At 33.5% G+C, this 21,024-nt stretch overlaps 1 protein-coding gene across 10 annotated transcripts in view; it reads left to right on the forward strand.

Annotated features, from left to right (window-relative positions):
* VEZT (vezatin, adherens junctions transmembrane protein) overlaps positions 1 to 18,619 on the forward strand; it is a 63,097-nt gene extending 44,478 nt beyond the window's left edge. For 8 of the 10 annotated variants that reach the window (XM_010989964.3, XM_064491600.1, XM_064491601.1 and 5 more), the window contains 4 exons: positions 282 to 475; positions 4,165 to 4,265; positions 5,593 to 5,800; positions 9,046 to 18,619. In XM_010989964.3, the coding sequence (XP_010988266.1) occupies positions 282 to 475; positions 4,165 to 4,265; positions 5,593 to 5,800; positions 9,046 to 9,560 (1,018 nt within the window). In that variant the 3' untranslated portion in view covers positions 9,561 to 18,619. Of the gene's footprint in view, positions 1 to 281; positions 476 to 4,164; positions 4,266 to 5,592; positions 5,801 to 7,962; positions 8,280 to 9,045 lie in introns of those variants that run through there. The other 2 variants (XM_031463005.2, XM_064491603.1) reach the window with 1 other exon arrangement.
* The last annotated feature ends 2,405 nt before the right edge of the window (positions 18,620 to 21,024 follow it).

A 21,024-nucleotide genomic window follows, 5' to 3' on the forward strand; every position in this document is an offset into this window, starting at 1 on the left:
TATATACAAGAAATATTTGTTGAATAAATATATTATACTCTTTTTATAAGTTTTTTTAAGTTGTGGTGAAATATATATAAAACATAACATTTAACATTTAGCTATTTTTAAGTATACAGTTAAGTGGCATTAAGTACATATACAGTGTCATGCAACTGTCACCACCTTCCATGTCCAGAACCTTTTTTTATGATATAAAATTATTCCTTAAATAAGTCTCGTGAATTATACATTTTATTTCATATTTTAGAGATCTGTTTCTGTTTTTCTTTATTACTCAGGGTAATAATTCTTGAAGATGAACTTGAAAAGCTTGTCTGTACTAAGGAAACACAGGAACTAGTATTAGAAGCTTATCAAATCTTAGAACAGAAGTTAAAGTTGATTCAGCCCCATGTTCAAGCAAGCAACAATTGCTGGGAAGAGGCCATTTCTCAAGTGGACAAATTGCTACGAGGAAATACAGATAAAAAAGGTACCTATGAGAGATTTCTTTTGCATACACTTACTAGATATGTTTATTCCACTCTGGTAGGATTTTATTAGGTGTACTTCATGTCTTCGTGATGAAAATGACTTGACAAAATTCCTTAGTTTACTAAAAGAAAAAAAAATTGAACTTACATGTACAATATGACACTGAATATAAAGTCTTGGCTGGATTTTTGTTTGTTTGTTTTTTGGGGTTTTGTTTTGTTTTTTGTTTTGGCCCTTATTTTTGTAAATGAAAAATGAACATGATTAGAAAGTTCCCCAAATTATGTACTTCCCCCGACTATAGTGCTCCTTTTTAAAAAACTTAAATAAATGAATAGATTTTAATAGTATTATTCCTTTGTTAGAACTTCCAGAAACTCTTTTCCAGTTAGAGTAATAATGGGTTTGATAGTCAAGGACCAGAAATTTAATTTTGCTTTTAAGATAAAATACTTCATTCATTCAAAAATACTATACAAATGCTACATTAGGTGGCACTGCATATTTGTTATTAAGGGTCTAAAATGTATTGTGTCGTTATTTAATAGTAACATTGGAGTGTCTTGTACTGCTAGGTAAAAAAGCAGTCTTGAAATTTTCTGCAAAACTGCTTTTCTTTGGACCCAGATTTTATACTTATTTTTACTAATTTCATTGTGAATGTTTAGCATATTAATTTTTAAGCTTGTGCTATAAGTCTGTACAATGTTTATCCCTTGGAACTTTATGATGAGGTTAACTAGATTTACGTATAGAAACTCTATTGCTGCCTAAGGTGATTAACACTTTATCATCCAGTTAGTCATTGTTGTGTTTATAGCTAAATCTGCAATACTCTGTTTAATGTCTTAACTTTTTTCAAAGAAAATGTTAACATGTGATTTACTAATATTACCAGTAGATTTCCTTTATATCTCAAATGTAAATGGTGAATAATTTTTCCCCTAAAGGATAAATTTGCTATGGATTGTTAATGTGTGCAGATATTTATGCATATTAAACTTTTTGATATGACTTTAGAGCTTTTGAGTACATTTTCTATAAATAGAAACACTTAAAGACTGGGTGTTAAATATGCATCCCATTCACCCCTCCCTCTGAGGTGTTGAATGTTAGTCAATCACTTAAACCTTATTACTAAATTTGTTTCCAAATCATTGGGCAGGGCAAGAACCATTTCTTGATTATCCTCTGTACATGTGGCTTTCGCTCATAGGTAATAATGATATGAATTAAGATACAAATATTCACAAACTTTTCTCACTAAAATGCTCATAGTATCTTTGGGTACACAACTTGAAATAAAAGTGTTCATTTGAATTTTTTAAGAATCAAGTGCTTTAGTTAGATGTATCTCTTTTTTTTAAAGTTATTTCAAATTTATAGGAATATCACAAGAATAATTCTAAGTACCCTTCATCCAGATCCCCTAGTTGTTGACATTCTACCACATTTGCCTTATCTCTCTGTGTATCTGTATATAAAAATTTTGTGGTATTATTCTGAACCATTTGAGAGTAAGATGCAGACATGAAACCCTTTACCCCTAAATACTTCTGTTTGCATTTTTGAAAAACAGACGTTCAGTATAACCATCAAAATCAGGAAACAGCCCTAGAGTTCTTCAGCTGATAAGTAGATAAACCATTACATCCATCCAATACAATGGAATACTACTCAGAAATAAAAAAGAAATGAACTACTGATACATCAATAAGATGGATGATGCACTATGCTAATCAAGAGAGACCAGACTCAAATCACTACATACTGATTCCATTTATATGACATTCTCAAAATGATAAAATTTAGTAAGAACAGAAAACATATCAATCATTACTAGGAGTTTGATATGGAGGGAGGAATAGGGTATAAAGAGGCCACATAAGTAAATATTTTGAGGTGATGGAACTGTTCTATATCATGGTTGTGGTGGTAGTGGTGGTTATATGGGTCGAATTTGTCTAAACTCATAAGATTGTATAACAAAATGAATAAAATAAAATAAATTAGCTTAATATTTTTTCAACCACTAATTTTAGCATTCATTGATAGTTCTTGCTTGAATTGGGTATTACTGCGATGGTTGCTCATGGTAATTTTCTTTTTATTTATTTAAAATTTTTTTAATTTTTGGCAGGGAGGTAATCAGGTTTATTTATCTATTCAATTATTTTGTAACGGAGGTACGGGGTGGGGATTGAACCCAGGATCTCCTGCATGCTAAGCATGCACTCTGCCACTGAGCTATACCCTCCCTGCTGGCAATGGTAATTTTCTAATTCCATTTTCCTTTTACACTTACTAGCTGACACTCTGTTGTAAGGTTAAGCATCCCCTTTTCCCACTCATTTACTTCTTTATATCAGTATGGATGTATGGATGCTTGTTTCATTTAATAGATCATAATTTATTATTATTATATTGTTGCTCAAGTTGTCCAGGGTTTAACCAGAGGGAGCACATTCAAGGTGGTTCATGTCACCATCATTCTTTGAGCACTTCTTTACTTTGTCTCATACTTTTCTTGCCTCTAGCCCTAACATCAGCCTTATCTCCAAGAAGCCCTCATTCCTTTTAATAGAAAATAACCAAGAAACCAAGATCTGGGTGCTAGGTATGCTTATAGCCACTGGGATGTTATAACTTTTACCACTTTTCAGTGTACAGAGCTGTGAAATATATCTGCATGTATACACATACACACTTCTATATCTATTTCTCTATCTATCTGTCCATATATGTCATAAGCTTGTTCATACCAATACTTCCAGTTCTATTCCAATACCACATAGTTTATTCTGGCCTTCCCTCTTTCTATATTTGTTCCTCCCCTCTTGTGATTTTGAGAAGCTTGGCTCTCTTTATCTTCAATATACTTGCTTATTTACTCAGTCCTTTATATGTAACCAATCGCCTGACCCTACGGGCTGTCTCCTAAGTCACATTTCTGCTGATTCACACCTTCTTCCCATCCCAGCCTAGCTTGTTTTGACCACACCAGCCCATACCAGCTGAGAGTCTCCCCAAACTCTGGTCCCAACCATTTATCTATCATTACTCTTGAAAGGTAAAAGTTGAGAGGCTTAAACTTGACTTCTGTAAAGTACAGAGATAATGATAAAAGGTAGAAAGCTGGATATGAGACTGAGTAGCTACAATATTAGATGCCAAACACCAATTTTAAATAAAGTTAGGCTCACTTGGGTGATCTTTTCAAGCTATTTACTTATGAAACTCATTTCTGATTCTAACTTCTGAGAATAAAAATAGTGTAAGTGAAGTGCAAGATTGAAGTCTATTTTTTGTAGGGAAGAGTGATGGTCTGTCTTGAGACTGTTTCTGTGCCTTAAACAAAGTTGACTGTTCACAGCAAATATATAGAGTATCCATTGTGTGCCAGATACTATGGTAAGGTGAAGAAGGAGGGGAAAAACAGTTTTTCCCCGAAGAGTTTGATATAATTTAAATTATAAATCTACTGATATTACTCTTGTTAATTTTAATTTTTTTGTGGGGGGGTAAATTAGGTTCTACTTAATTTATTTTTTTTAAGAGGAGGTATGGGAATTGAACCCAGGACCTCATGCATGCTAAGCATGTGCTCTACTACTTGAGCTATACCCTCTCCCTTGTTAATTTTAATAAATGTTCACTCATTTCTATGTGGCCTATTCTTTTTTTAAGGCAAACCTGAAATGGCATGTGAAAACCAACACTGTACTGTGGTACCTTTGATGCAGCCTACTCTACACATTGCAGATAAAGATCCAATCCCTGAGGAGCAGGTAAGGGTGAAAATTGCTTTTTTTCTCCTGAAGAGTTTCATGTACAAAGCTTACCTATCTTTTTCTGTAAGTGACGTGGATAATTGTTGAATAAGTTGTTGAATTTGTATTTTTAATGAGCTACGAAATCACAGTATAATGCATTGAATTTATATCAGATCAGTTTTTAGTGCCTTGAGTTTGAACCCATTGAATCTACCAGCCAATTTTTTGGTTCTTTATATCTATTTGTCTGTTTCTTAGATACTCAAAAGTGATTAAGCACATTAAAAATTAGTGCATTGGCAAAGGTAACTTCTGGGATGCTGGAAATGTTTTTAATCTTGATCAGAGTGATGGTTACCAGTATGTGTACATATGTAAAAATACTGTACACTTAAGATTTGTGCATTTAGCTGCATGTATGTATGTTATACCTCACTTTAAAAAACACTTTTTTAAAATGATTTCATCAGATGTTGACAACAAATTGCTTATTCTGAGGAAAACTTCTTTTCTTTGGGTTATATTGTCTACTCAGTATTCTTAATTGTAAAGGGAGACCAATCCTATTAAGTTTAACAAACAAGAAATTTGTTTAAAAACATTAGGTATAACTGACAGAATATTTCAGAGGGCCAGGTAATCGGGCTTGAAGCAGGCTGGGGTGAACAACCAAAATCACTCAAAAGAACTGTTCCAATAGCAACATTACTGCTAAGTCACTGGGTACAGACAAAACTCTTTTTAGAACCTCTACCTCTGGAAACTTCATCTGCTACCATCCTTGCTATAGTGGATTCCTCAAGACACTTATTTCTTTTACAACAAACTTCTGAATCAGATCTGATCCAGGTTCACCTGATTAGAGGATCTCAGGTCATTTTCCTGAACCGTAACTGCAAAGAAACCTGAGTAAGCAAGGATCCTACTCTCTGCCTTAGAGATAAGGAGAACCATAAGATGAGGTGTTCCCCAATCCTAGAAATAGTGTCTAAACTTCCTGAGAAGTCAGAAAGAACTACAAATGTCTACCAAAGAAAGCTAACATACCTGGCCACCTCCCTAAACCACCAGCCCTGCTAATTTTGGTTGGTTTTGACAGAGCTAATGGTGTCAGAGTAGAATGATAATGATTGAAGTTGTTAAACTTTCTTATCCACAACCCTTTTTAGTATCAAGTAAGTTCTTTTAGATTTCAGTTTTATCTATGTTTGCTTTGTTTGCCCAACTGTGCTTTAATGACCTGTGGCAAGAATCCTCATTTTTCAGTCTTGGAGATTGAAATGAGTGCTACTAGAAAATTGTCTGCTTGAAGTACATTGTGTTTTCTTTTATTTATTTTCAGGAATTAGAAGCTTATGTAGATGATATAGATATGGACAGTGATTTCAGAAAGGATGATTTTTATTACTTGTCTCAAGAAGACAGAGAGAGACAGAAGCGTGAGCATGAAGAATCCAAGAGGGTACTCCAAGAACTAAAATCTGTGCTGGGATTTAAAGCATCAGAGGCAGAAAGGCAGAAGTGGAAGCAACTTCTATTTAGTGATCACGGTAAGCACTGACTTCAGAGTAAAAGGTTATTTGAATGTAAGGGATTCTTTTCTGTTGAACTGTGAATCTTATTTCAGCTGTAGAATTCTTACGGTTTTAATTTTAGGGATTCATCAGTAAGTATAGTATTTTTCTTCTAGACACAAAATCAATTTGATCAATGAAAGAGTAGATATATAATCAAATTGGGAATATGAAATCATACTTTTTTCATCAGTTATTTGATTTTTTTTTACTGAATTTGTTTTGGAATGAGTAGTGAGTTGAATAAATTAGAGTGTTCAAATTTAGTGAATTTGAGATTCTAAACTCTGTTCTCTTTATGTTGATATTATAATTACTTTAATAAAACACAGAATTAATAACTGTTCACTATTAAAACAAGTGAATTGAGATCTAGGCCCTCAGCTGTATCATTAGGTTATTAAATTTATTTGAGCACTCTAGTAGAAGGGGAAATGAGGTGCTTTTGTACATGCTGTCTCCATGCCTGGATTTGGACAAAGTTGGGTGTTTGGTACGACCAAAGATTAGCCTTAAACTCCTTTATATTTCCCACCCTTCTTTTCTTTCGTTGAACTTCATGGGAGGCAGGGGAGGGAAAGAGGGAAAGCTTGACAATATCAAACAGGCTAATTCCCAGTTTAGGAATTAATTCCTATGGATTTCTAAGAAGGTGGAGTGGAATTTCCCTTCCATTTTAGAGTATGTATCTATGTGGAGCCTCAAAATCAACTTCTTTTTCCTTTCTCTTTTTCACTAGAATTATATAGATTACCTATACTCTGGAAAGTTCCTCATGGTTCTCTTTTCTTCTCTTAGGAGTCCTACCATCTTCCTTTGTCCAGATGTACATTTCTTGTATTCCTTCTTCCCAGTGGCACCCTTTGTAGCCCAAGTCCTCAAAAGATTATGCTATATATATTATAATAGCCTCTTAGCTGACTTGCATTTTCAATACTTTTTTCTTCTAAGCTGTTCTTAGAAAATACCTTACAAGCTTCTAGGATAGCTTCTATCCTTGCAAGCTAACTTCCAGATTTTTTTCAAACAGCACATTGATAATACCTCTCTATCTTAAAAACCTACAGTGGTTCCCCCTTTCTTATTGTATTAAATCTAAACTTTTCTTGGTTTCAAGCCTCTCCATCATGTCCATCATATCCAATTATATTTCCCACTATGTCTAATATAGATATTTTCCTCTATTTATATCTATCTAATTAGACAATGGTTCCACAAACTTGCTGTTTTTATTAATGAAAAACATTCATGGCGATCCCTTTACCAAGAATTCTGTCTTCTCCACCAAGCTGTCCTCTCCACCAGTCTTTCCTCCATGAGTCCTGCCACCTCTCCTGCACTACAGACCCTCTCACCAGAGGGGCACTGTAGTGGAATAAAAGGAAATCTTGAGCAGCAAAGCATATAGTAGATTAGGAACTTCCCAGAAGCAGCAGTAAAAATAGAGTTCCTGCAACCTGCTTATTCATATATGGGGCCTACGTAAATCAGAGATTAAGAGTATTATGTTTTAGGCATTGTTTTCTATGCTATCAATTTTTTGTTGTTTTTGTAATTAAATTACAGTCTTCTTAAATTGGTGCTTTATTATGGCCCACACTATCCATTCAGCAAAGTGTTCATTCAACAAGTAGATATTTAAGATACTGTTTACTGCTTTATCCCTAGCACATAGATCAAGAAATCCCCACGCTCCTGGAGGTTTATATTCTAGCACAGTGTTAATGCACTAGTCAGGTAATGCATTTTCTGGATTATGTGACCCCATTTAATTAACAGTAATCAAGAATATCTATCAACGTCAAATATATGTTGCATTCTTTAAGAATTAGCAGATTTATAGACTAACACTGTACATGAAGTCTGAAAATAGCATTGTGTATAAACTTGTATCCTTTTTTATTTAGTATTTTCTTCATATAGCTTTAAAATTATCCTCTTACAGTATAGGCAAAGATAAAACGATAAGAGAAACGTGTTTCTTTTTCAGATATATGCTTTTGGTAGTTTACATTTGAAAGGACAATAATGCTGATTTAGTTTGTGAAAATAATTAAAAACCTGATGATACCATAAAATGCTTTTCCCATGAAGAATTTCAGTACATCTTCCAGAGTTGTTTTCATCTCTGCCTACAGGGATAAAGTCCGAATGGAATTAGAGAGGGAAATTCTACACTGGAACCTGCTGTGGCCATTTTTTTCTGTTGTTGCTGCTTCTCTAGTGGAGTTACTGCAGCTTAGGGATCTGTTTCTTGGAAATGGACACATTTTACAAAATTATTTTTTAAATAAACGCCAGATCTTCAAGACGCACTTTTTTTTTTCTTCCGTCATGCTTCATAACATATTGTATTGTACTAACCCCTCATACTGGGAGGAGAGACTGCCTAGCAAGCAACCCACTGCCTACTAACATCAAGAGGGGCTAAATAAAACTTCATTTTCCTTGAAAGGACAACTTCTGCCGTATGGATGTAAAATTTATGTATTGTGCTTTGTACCATAGTTGACCTGGAATGCAGGTTTTATTTATTTTATATTTTTCTGTGGCATTACAAAATGTGTAGAAGTTATGGCTTTACTGTCATCAGGGTCTTGTTAGGTGATTGGCAAGTGAGTTGAATTGTATGTTGCATTTTTTTTTTCCATGCTGTTTTAAATTGTAAATATATATGTGTTGACGATAGGATTATTATCTGGATTATTCTTAGACCTTTTATCTGACACATTATCAGTGAAAACCATGCTGCTTATTCTTTAACACAGTGGTTCTCAAACTTTAGTGTGTATCAGAATCCGGTGGAGGGCTTGGGAAACATAACCAGTCCCCTCTCAATTTCTAATTCGGTAGGTCCGAGGTGGAGCTCAAGAATTTGCGTTTTTCCGAATTCCTCGGTGATGCACTAATGCTGTTGATTCAAGGACCACACCTTGAGAACCAGTGCTTTAGTATTTTGAATAAGAAACTATATGAGGTGTCTTAAAATATTCATCAAAACCCCATCTCATTTCATTACTCAAGCATTTTATCTCATAATGTTTTCTGGTTTTATAAATTTACATTGATTTTACTAGAAAGTTTATTCAGCTTTTATTTACTTACTGTTCTTAATAAGAAAAAAAGCTACTGGGAGTTTAAATTAAAGTTTAAATCAATCCTGGGTTTTTAGTTATTATTTTTCTTTTCTTTTCCTTTCTTTTTTTTTTTTTCCTTTGAAGCTGTGTTGAAATCCTTGTCTCCTGTAGACCCAGTGGAACCCATAAGTAATTCAGAACCATCAGTGGATTCAGATATGGGGAAAGTTGGTAAAAATGATGCTGAAGAGGAAAATAGTAAACCCTCCACAACTGACAATGAAATAAGTAGTAGGACTGAGTATCTATGTGAAAACCCTCTAGAAGGTAAAAATAAAGACAGTTCTACAAATGAAGTCTTCCTCCAAGGAGCTGAAGAAAGAATGTATTACCAATTTGAGGGCGAAGATGAATCTCAGCAGGCAGATGTAGGTGGCCTGGCCCCTGCCCACCCAACCCCCAGGGACTCATCACAGCCCTCCATCAAGCAGAGGCTGGCACAGCTACACCTGTCGCCGGATTTTACCTTCACTGCTGGCCTTGCTGCAGAAGTGGCTGCTAGATCCCTCTCCTTTACCACCATGCAGGAACAGACTTTTGGTGATGAGGAGGAAGAACAAATAATGCAAGGAAATAAAAATGAGATAGAAGAAAAGTAAGAACCAAGATTTACATGAAGGATTTTAAATTATTCTTTTTATGAAAGTATTTTAGCTTCAAGACTAGATATTCCACTGGAAAGGGAAAATGAGTGTAAGTTTAGTATATGTAAAGTTAAGATGTGAATTTACAGGAAGAACCCAGGTTTGAACATCTGATCCAAAAATAGCAGTTACCTATAAATGGCAGATCTTTTAGGAAGATAGGAGAAAGGTGAGGGCTCTTTTGAATAAACTGCTGTTTTATTTGCAGCACAACTGATCATTCTGGAAATTCTTTAAGTACCTTTAATAACAAATGAATTTATCATTTCTTGCCAGAATTTGCTATCATAAAATGACTGGGATAATTCTGTTGCAAGAACATTAACATTTAGTAAGACTCCTTTTTACTGTATTCTCGCAGTTAATAACTGCAGCTATTACATTAATAACAAGTTGTTTGTATTTCATTTTTGTTTATACCAGTCTTAACACAGAGATACACATTCTGAATAAAAAAACGAATTGAATTCATGCAATTGATGTGTACTGGGGTTTGGAACTAAAAAGTAGTTTCAAAAGTACTTGAGTTATAACATCTTATGTTTTCTTGTTCCTATGTATATTCAGTAGTTAATTTTAAGATTTCCTCATGATCTCTAAAAAAAGAAATGCTGTACCTTTTAAGGAATTACCCTTTCAATTTTTTGTATTTATCTTTTTCTATTCTTGTTGCAACTAAAAGAGATGATGTCAGAGTGGGATCCCTTTAGTCCAAGGCCTCACCTCCAACTTTGCAGAGAATTCCTTTTATCAGTTTGTATAGAGATTATGGGTGCCATTAACACAAGCAAGTCACTGATGCTGCTGATTTCTAGCCTGAGGATGTACCCCCTCTCCACCTTAATAAGATTCTGGCAAATTCCTGTTGGCCTCCTGGAAAGCATCCTTGTCTCCTTAATACTTTATTTACAGACTACCTCTTTAAAGGGGTTGCTTTCCAAAATGTTCAGTCTCCTCTGTTTTGTGTTGTGATAATATTTTCAAAGAGTGATATTTTCAGGAGTATATTGTTTTTTTAAAACCTGTAGCTCCTATGCACTGACATAGTTTATAGACATTATTTAGGGAAAATGTAGGAAAAACTCAATTTATGCTGCTGTCTGACAAAGGAAATTACATGATGAATCTAGTATGTCTTTGGTGTTAAGAAACATATTGGAATTCCTGTAACTTAGCACTTCAAGTGAGTAAATTTTTGTATTCCATAGGGGATTTTGTTTTTTAATAATCTAAGGAAATTTATTTTTTGTCCTGAGGAAAAACTTGGTTCCGCTTTATATGAATAGTGGAGATCCTTGTGCTACAAGTGATTCTGCCGGTTGCCAGAAATTCTGGGACTTACCCATAATGAAGCTCTTAGGAGCAATATCTTAGGGTGGGCCTAGTTTACCACTGAGAAATAGTTAGCTAAATTTCAAGAAAGAAATCTTGTGTTGTACCTGACTATTAGATTCTTAAATAATAATGCTTAGAGTATACTTTTGTTTTAAATTGCTTAGTTTACCAACTCCTTTTTTCTTTTAATTTAGAAGAATTATGGAAAAACTTGGTAATTGTCCTCTTAATCTATAACTTTACACAAGAAGAATTATTAGAGTTTAGTCATTCTGATCTTTTTTATATTATTTTTATCACACCAGTTTGGGGAAATACCTTCATAATATTATATCAGTTTTATTCAATGCTCTCTAGGGTGATAACTTTTTAATTTTGAAAGACTAATTTTAATCAATTTCTATTTTTCCAGTTTGATCTGCTTTTTTTGAGGAGGGGTTATTAGGTTTATTTATTTATTTATTTTTAGTAACAGAAAAAATTGAATTGAACCCAGGACCTTGTGCATGCTAGTAAGCATGCACTGTACCACTTGAGCTTTACCTTCCCCTGTCTGATCTGTTTCATTCTCTAGTTATTACTTAGCTTTATAGAAATTCTACTTACTCTAAATCATGATATAAGGAGGTTGGAACTTTAATTGAATGTTCTGTTTTAAATGTAGTTTTTATAATTTGTCATCTTTTAAAATATTTCCATGATAAAATATTATCTTCCATGTGAAAATTCCTAATTTTCTTTTATAATAATCTAAAAGTCAGTGTTTCTCTGTCTGCCCCCTCCACGGGGCCACCTACATTAGAATAATTTGGAGATAATATTTTTAAAATACAGATTTGTGGCCATACTCCCAATCATTCTTAGTTGTTCATTTTGGGAAAAGACCTAAGTGATGTTTATGCCTGGTAAAATCTAAGAACCTCTGTCCAGGACTTTATTCTTGCCATGAATACTTTTGGAAATAAAACAAGTAAATCAATGTAATATAAATAGGTATTCTTGTTACTTTTCTGAGAATATTTTACTTTTGTCTTATCAGGCTTTTGACTAATTTTAATAGCTGCCACCCTACATCCAAAAGAAGCCCTCTAGCAAAAATATTTTATGGGGAAAACTTGTAATTGTGCTTTCAAATTTTACGAGAGTATTTTGACAGTATAATTCCTATTAAGAGTAATATCCTGACAGCTTTTAATATGAACATTTCCATAGTTTATTTTAAACCTAGTATACTTAATGGAAGAATGCATGGAAGGGGCTATTTATTTAGGTCACTCTTAAAGACAGAATTTTTGCCCTTTGCCTACATTTGGAAAATCATGGCACTAAATGATCTGGTTACAGTTATATCTATTTTAAATCCTTTTTTTTTTCCAGCTCTCATTAAAATTCTACATATCTTGTCTATCTAGGGTAAGACTCCTGTTGGTTTTTAATTTGCACTTGGCTGCTTGTTTTCACAAGTTGTCTGTATTATCTGACTTCGTAAGTTAAATCCTTATTAAAGCTAATTGTACTTACAGCATCTGAATATATCTCACTAGGAACTCTAATGCATTGACTCAAGTTGGATTTCGGAAGTTACTGGAGACAAGCAGGTTGGGAAAAACAAGTTTAAAGCAAATTACTAAGGAATTTTAAGACTTTAAGGGTTTAATACAGAAGAATAGACCTGAGTTTAAATCCCAGACCTGTCATTTAAAAGCTGTGCGTATAGTTGATGTAATAATGTCACAGGGTTCCCAGCAAAAACCAAATTCTCTGAATTGCTAAATGATATTTGTGATTTCTGACTTCTCAGAAATAGTTAAAAAGGAAATAAAACTTTTGAGGCTGAAAAACAAGATCTGGTTATGTTAGTAACCAGTTAGTAAATATGTTAGTAAAATAGGTCAAAAATTTAAAACTCATTTTCTTGAAAAATAAAAAGTAATATTCTGATTTACATAATAAAAGTGGTAAAGCTTTTAATGTTAAAGCATAAAAAGAATCAAGTTCTGATACATTTCACAAAATGATAAGTCAATGGAATTAATCAGAAGGAACCCTAGAGGTCATTTCACGCTGGTGACTGACTTTTACACACCATCAGTAATGTAAAATACAATATATTTTGATAAGTTACTAGGATTTCCTTTAAATCATATAGGAAGAAGAGCTCAACTGATTTGGTTTAATCATAGTATATTGTTTCTATATCCAAACAAAACAAGAACCATAAGACTGTGGTATAGCTTAGCCAACTAGTTATTTGAACTGAAGTAGACATGCCATTCATTCATGACAACCAGACAAAGCATAAAGACTGATTTATTCTTCCAGTTCTATTTATAAGAACATATCTATGTAATTGACACTTAGAATTAGAAAATCAAGCTACAAATATCTTAAAAGAGAAAATATGGGGAAAAAAATGCCCTAAGTACAGTAACAATTCACTTATGTCATCATTGACAGGTGACTAACTTGCATTAGTTAATTTTTCTGTTAACTGAGGTAAATCCATTTAATCATTAATTTCTGCAACAGTTTAGTAGGAGCTTTTCTAAAGTGTACTTTCTATTTCTCCACTTTCTCTTCGTCATCTTTATGAACATCAGATCCTATCATGGGAACTACTAAGATATACAATGCCCTTTTACTGCCTGACCCTGCATTGCTATGCTTTTTGAGTTGTGTCTGTTTTTCAGTTTTTCTATCTTCCCTTGTAATCAGCTGTCACTGTTTGCTGCTGTCTTGTGTGCCTGCCTCCTGCACTAGGCTCCTAATTTGCTGCTTCTAATCTGCTGTGGACTGAGAAACCAGATTGCCAAGCTTGCTAGAATTGTGTCTAAAATAAGAGTAAGTAGACTGAACGAAGGCTAAGGGGCTTTTCTGTCAGTAAAATGCATGGACTTTGTGGTACTTGTTGGGCTGCTTAGCATACTTTTGTTTGCCTCTTAGTTCTTTACTGAGAATTCCTAAAAATACTTGGTTAAATATGTGATTGCCATATACTTAAAAGTATTAATTCAAGTTTTATATGTTGATGTTTCTAGGACTCTCCATTAATGAATTGAGCTATAAAAGAAAATTGAAAATTTGACTATCATCTTTGTATAAATCATTCTGTATATTTTAGGAAAATGTTAAATATTTTGTTCTTGTTAAATGTTCTAGTATAGTACACAGACTTAAAACTTAGAGTACTATAAATGGACTTCAACTATGTATACCAAGTTTTATATTCTAGAACTAAATATGCTTGGCCAACTTAATAAGAACTGGCTAACTGAATATTTGGGGAATGAGTCATTCTAGATATCCCAGTTTTCTACAGTGCTTAAACCTAAGCATTAAAAATTTTTGAAATAAATTCTGAAGGAAATCTTTTTAAAACTTAATATGTATTGCTGTCTTCTTAAATGATATATGAGGTACATTAAAAATTTTTTATGTCAAAATGATCATCATTAACAATGGTTTTGCTTTGGTAGGCAAATGAGGCACTGAGAGCTACATGCCCCTTTACTAAATAGCTCCATTGTTTTGTGTCTTTCTTTTCTAATAGTTTTGATTCCTCTGATTTATAGTACCGCTTGCTTAAATGTGCCTGTAGCAATCGCCTTTCTCCACCCTCATAATGCTTCTTCTAGTCTGCTTCGGTTTTGGAAAGCAGGTGACTAAGACAGCTAGCATAATGTATAAAGTAGGAGTAAACTGACTCAGTGAAGACCTGAAAAACTAGATTATATTTAAGTGCATGGATTTTTGTGACATCTATTACTCACTACCTCAGTGAAGTTACTAGATTAGATCTGTTCTCAGAATAGAAGAGCTGTTAGTGTACAAAAGGAACCATCTTGTTTCCGTACTTAACCTTCTCTATATTTCTATTCTCTAATTTTTCGGTTTTGATTGGAACCAGTCTACTCCAATTAGCATTTTCTGTAGTACTTTCTATTTAAATTGGATACCACATGCTGCTAAGAATTTCTTTGTCTGGGTTGGTTTTTTTATGTTGGTTTTGTTTTGAGAAATGTGTCTTCATTACCAAAACATGAAATAGGTTGAGCCTTGGAAAATAAGGAAAATTTCATTATTGATACCATAGAGAACTGAGAAGTAAGAAGGTTTTTAGACTCTAGACAATTACACACAATGAATTTATTCTTTAATTATGCATGTTTTTAAGACAGTGTCTTTATTCAATTAAATGTATGTTAAAAGTTTGCCGGAAGTTACAGTGTTGGACCTAATGATATTGATAGATATTTGAATGACTAAATTCCCACTGTCATTCTATATTTTGCATGTTTAAATTATAATTTAATATGTTAATTAATCAGGCATGATAATTTTTCTCTCTCGAGTGAAAAATAAACGTTAAATTTGCATGTTACAATGTTTGCAAGTAAAATTCAAATCTGTCTAGAAAGAGAGATCTGTCTGGAATTAGCACTAAACAACTTAGTTTTACCAGCAGGCTGACTGTTTTAGTAACTGTATGTTGTTGACTCATCCTGCCATCACATACAGGGTAATCAGAAAATTAGTCTATTTATTTTATGGCTGTACTTCATAGTTAGCTTTCAGGCATTCATGCCACTGGAAGGAAATTATGATACAATATTCATTAAAAAATAGATGATCCAACCTAGTTTCTTGAGTTGAGACTGCCATTACAGAATAGGCATGAAGCTACACTTGGGTTGGTGGTACAAGGAGAAAAATTATCTTTGAGTACAGTTGTGAGAGGAAAGTGATCTACTTACTGTAATTGCTGTAAACCAAAAAAAGGATGAACTGATTTCATAATTGACATATACATAAGTTTAATATGAATGAGGAGTTAATTTTATGGATATCCTAAAATGTGTGATAAGTTTAAATACGTGTGGTATTTTTTTTAATGCAATAGAAATTTAAATGTATTTTAACCTGTCAGCAATTAATTTAGCTTGTTTATCCCTATTTACTGAATTTCGTTTGGCACATATCGAACATGTTATTGCAAAAGGACAGTATTTAAGTTGTGTATACTTTTGAATATAGTCTTTTAAAAAATGCATATATTCTATGAGAGATTGTTGTAGAAATATATTTTTCCTCTCTTCTATAAGAGTTTCTCAAATAAGAGATAATTTTACTATTTTGGACTTGACATTTTTCACTTTTGTAGCATTTCCTGAAAGTCAGCTACCTTCAAACAAGTTTATTTTACCATTGAACATATTCTTTTAAACTAACACATGTCTTTTACAAGTTTATTCTTTTATAATATTCTAAGGAATTATATATTCTTTTTCCCCTCAAGTAAATCCTTAAATTAGCTTCATTTCTAAATTAAGTATTTTCTGTACTTTAATTTCACCAACCTGTACCTTCTGTTCATACTATGACTTAAAGAATGCTTACTCAGGCACAGTGCTTACATCTGGCAAAGTACAAAATGTTACTCTCGTCCCTTAAAGACTGGCTTATGGTCCTGGTACAGCCCTGGAGGTCCATATGAGGGAAAAGTCCAGAAGTCCACCTGAGCTGAAAGTGGTTCCAAGGAGTTTGGTTTTGTTTGGGTTTGTTCTAGGTATGGTCCCAGGGATCCCAGATCAAACCAGGCCCCTGGGCCTATCCTAGAACCAACCTAAACTCGCGCATCATTCCTGGAACATCAAGAGTATGAAGACTGAAGATAACCTGAGGCTGATGAGACATCCTGCGTTCACCAAGACTCACTTTTTTTGGTATGTGTCACTACATTTTCACAAGAATTGGTTGCTTAATCCTATTAAAATAGAAGGCCGACAGTGAATAACAAGATAAAGTCTAATTGGACTTTGACATTATAGTAATTTATCACAATAGAAATATGGTATGTAGTACAGTTATTAATTGCCAATGAGAATTGTTCTTATAACTTTAATTATCAGATCTCTATTTTTTAGGTTAAACAACTTAGCCACCAAAACAAATTCTATCCCAAATTAATTATTTCTATTTTTATTTTTCTCAAAGACTCTCCTCAACAGTTTTATTTTCAGTCTTATTTAACTTTTCATAGTTTCTGAAAGGTATTAGTCTTTGCCTTTTGGCTGCAATGCTACGTGATTTTAAACTCGTTTCTGGAAATGAATGCCTTTTTCTTTTAATCTGTGACTGAATCCACCACATTGCTTTCAGCTTGCTTTTTGAGGTTCAGATCTGGGAAGACCCTTTGCATTATTTGTACTCACTGTCCCTTGTAAGCCTCACTGTAGGCTACGTTTTAGAATCTGTTATGGTTGATGAGAACAAGCTAGGATGATAGAGTGGAAATAGATGGATACCTCACATTTTACAACAGTGTTTTGCACAGTAAGGCTTTTAGCAAGTTTCTTTATTTTTGTTCTCTACTGCTCTGGATTTTTTAAATATTCTGATCTAGTTGATTCATGACATGGTCTCACATCATAACTGTGACATTGTTATAGTCACATACATGTTTCTGTTTAATTTGGAGGGCAAGATTTCTGAAAAGGCATTGAAAAGACCCCAAATCCAGTAACACGATGAAAATGTATACTTTTGGTAATACTGGCATTTCAATAGATTTAGACCATGTTTGAAATAACTGCAGATTAATCAAGGACTATACATGTGAAAGGAGCCCCAAACTGCTGTTCCTCCAAGCCTTGTCACACCAGAAAAACTGGTGTTATCAATGGGGTATCCTTTAAAATAGGAATGTGAGCCTACTGAGGGTCATTCTGAAGAACCCAACCCTGGGGTTAGTTCTGTGCTACATTCATTACATAGATGCTTCAGCCCATGGATTCTTTTATTTTTGCCTTTTAAATTTTACTATGTTTATCCTTCTCTCTCAGTGTTTTCCTATTTGCATAAATCAAAACACTGTACATGTTACTATGTGTGTTTTATATTGTTTTTTAATAAAATAGTGGACTTTGGATATAATGATTTTGGATTTTGGTTCCTTTTAAAGCCAAATGATTCAAATGCTTTTATTGTCTTATAAATTCACTCTTAATTTACGCCTCAATTCTTCTCATTTTTCCCTAATGAACAATAAAGAATTTAATTATATTCAGTTTCTTCCAGAATTTATGAAATTTTGTGTTCACCCAAACATGAAAAACCTATCATCAGTAATCTTGTATAAGTACTAATCTGTGAACACAGTTAACTATTTCTTGGCACAGCCTGAAATGCATGAGCCCAGTTTACATTTATGTACAATAAGTACTCTCATACCGGGGGGGGGGGGGGCTTTGTACTCTCTTTCCACATTGTTATATATGAACACTGAAAACAGAAATTGCTGTACTGTGCTCCAGAGTTCAGGCTTCTTTACATATAAGTTTCTAAAGTCTGCCTTTACCTTAGATGCTTTTAGAGTGTAAGCTATAAAAAATATCATTTGAGAGTATTCTTTCAAAGGTGTTTTAATTTTTACTTTTTAACTACTTATGTTTTATGTAGTAAAACTGTACCTTTCCAAACCTACCTGAAGACTTAAGAGTACAACCTTTTTTAACACAGTACTTTCTTTGATAACTCTATGTATTTTACCATATTGAATTTTTGTCAACTGTTTTAAAGGATTTTACAAAAACCCAACAGTAGGTTTTTATGTGTCTGTATTATTATTGTTCCTTCTAAGCTTAAGAAGTATCCAATAAAAATCAGTAGTTTATATTTCATTCCTGATTCTAGTGTTTGCAACATGAATTAGCCAAAATATAAAACTTGTTTTTCTCTTCCTCTGTCTCTATTTTTCTATTTTTTTTTTTCCAGAATTTGTTAATATACCCAAAAGAGACAGCAGTTATCTGGAAAGCCATGGACTCATTAGTCTTAAGTTTTGTTTGTTTGGTCATTCAAGTGCTTCACATGATAATTTATCAGTGAAAACAGCAAATTAAATTTAAAAGGTCTGTTTTCTCCTCTCACTGACTTTGCCATTGGATACATTCTAATCATGTTATATTTGTTGACTTATATGACCTCCCTGACAGAAAAGACATACCGAACTAAGAAGAGAGTTAACGTCCAAGGGATCATACTTGTCCTGTGTAAATGAATGAATGATTGGTTGGAACCTCTCTAAGCTTAGCTGCAGTCTTGGAAACATTCATGGTAACTGCACAGTGGTTCTGCAGACTGAATGCTGGTTAAAGAGAAAGTGGCTTTCCTTGAACTGAACTTTTAAATAAATAAGCTACCTCTTCACAGAAAAGATCTGAAGCAAGGAATAAATATTTGTAAAGGCAGTTCTTGAAATTTGGCCCTTGTCTGGGATTTACTAAATAAAAGTGTGAGATAAGATGTATATAGTCACTCTACCGGATTCTGAAGTCATTGGGTAGGAAATATCCCATATGATAATCACTCCTTGTTTTCATAATTTGCTTTTGAAGGTCCTTAGCAGATGTGCTATAACCATTGAAAATAAAGTTGGCAAATAGTAATTTCCCCTGGATGTACATCTGTAAAAATTAATAAAACATTTTCAGAATCTGGTCATATGGAAATTAGTCTTGTTTACTGAAGGAAGATCTTAAATGTGTCCCTATGAAAAAATGTTTATTTTTATATACAAAGTAATATTAGGTATCAGACATGTTTCTAGAACCTGAATATATTATTTGAAGATATACAGGCTTAGTAGTTTTCTCAAAGTCATACACATGAAGTGGCAGAACCAGTATCCCAACCAGTTTGAAAGACACAAACATCTGTTCTTCACCATTATGATAAGTTACCCGTGGATACATTTCATTTTACAGCTAACCTCGAGAATAAACTACAGAGCCCTCTGTTTGGAAGTCAATAGAGCTGGATTATGGACAGAACTATTGTAAATCTCAGGCAAATGACTTATCCATATTGAGTCACAGTTTCTTCTGTAAGAAAAAAAAACTAACAATTGTGATTTATGAATTGGACTGGACCTCTAAAATCCTCTCTAGTATTAAAATTCTCAGATTGTCTATTTCTTAATAAAGAGATAGTTCTGCTATGTAAAGCCAAATCTACATACTGTTCCATGGTGCAAGAGAGTTTATATTTAGGCACAGGTGAGCATCTTGAGAACTACTCAACTTCTAGAGATTAGAAAGGACAAGAATTGGTGGCAGGGGAGGGAGATAACAGTTTTAAAAATAGTGTAGCTGGTTCCAGCACAGAACATAATCTGCTAAGAATTAATTATACCTTATATTTTAAAGCAATGCAATACAAGTACTTAATGGGAGTATAATAATTCAAAAGGAACAATAATTCTCTGATTACACGCTATTTCTTTCCCCTTAGATAGCATAATCTTCATCATGATGGGATGTCCTATTAAAAGGTTTCTGGTTTATCTTCATTTCAGCAACAAAAGAATCTCTCATGTGAGTTTCATATCTAGGACCATCGCTAGCCAATGCTGGCTGAAGGGGAGTTTGGTATGGTTCCCTGATCTGAAATGCATTATTCTTTGGCTTTATTCTTTAGCACTCATGTCTGGCTATTAGCCATGAAGTCACTTATCTTGCCTGAACTTAGAATATTAAACTATGATACATAAGTAATGACAGCCAATGACAAGGTTATATGACAATTACATCTAGTATACATGTGAATATTTTATAAAATCTGAAGAATTTGACAGTGATAATCCCTTAAACAGTGACATAAGGGTGACTTTTAACCAGTTTTCTCACCATGATAAACATGAAACACTTGTATAATAGGGGGAAAAGTGTAATTTAAGAAACTTGTAAGTTATAAATGTGTAGAATTTCATTGTTATTTTGGGCTTATATTCATTCATATATATAAAAGCCATCGCCTCTCAGGTTAAAGCTGGGGCCTGGAGAAAATGAGACAAGGCTGCAGTCTTCTGTTCTTGCCGAAATAACTTGGTCAAAATACAGAGAAATGTTAGACTAGAAAAAAACCTTAAGTCTGTATGTCCAGAGGCCAGGGTATGACCAGACTCAGTACCAAAACTCAAAGTTTCTTCTTACTGAAAACATGTTGAGTTGAGTTTCTGTTGTGCTTCAAAACCTGGAATAACACAATTCAGAGGTTCTCAGCATTTTACCAACTAAAGATCCCT

The sequence above is a fragment of the Camelus dromedarius genome, chromosome 11 (genome assembly GCF_036321535.1).
Source record: "Camelus dromedarius isolate mCamDro1 chromosome 11, mCamDro1.pat, whole genome shotgun sequence".
In the NCBI taxonomy this organism is placed as follows: Eukaryota; Metazoa; Chordata; class Mammalia; order Artiodactyla; family Camelidae; genus Camelus; species Camelus dromedarius.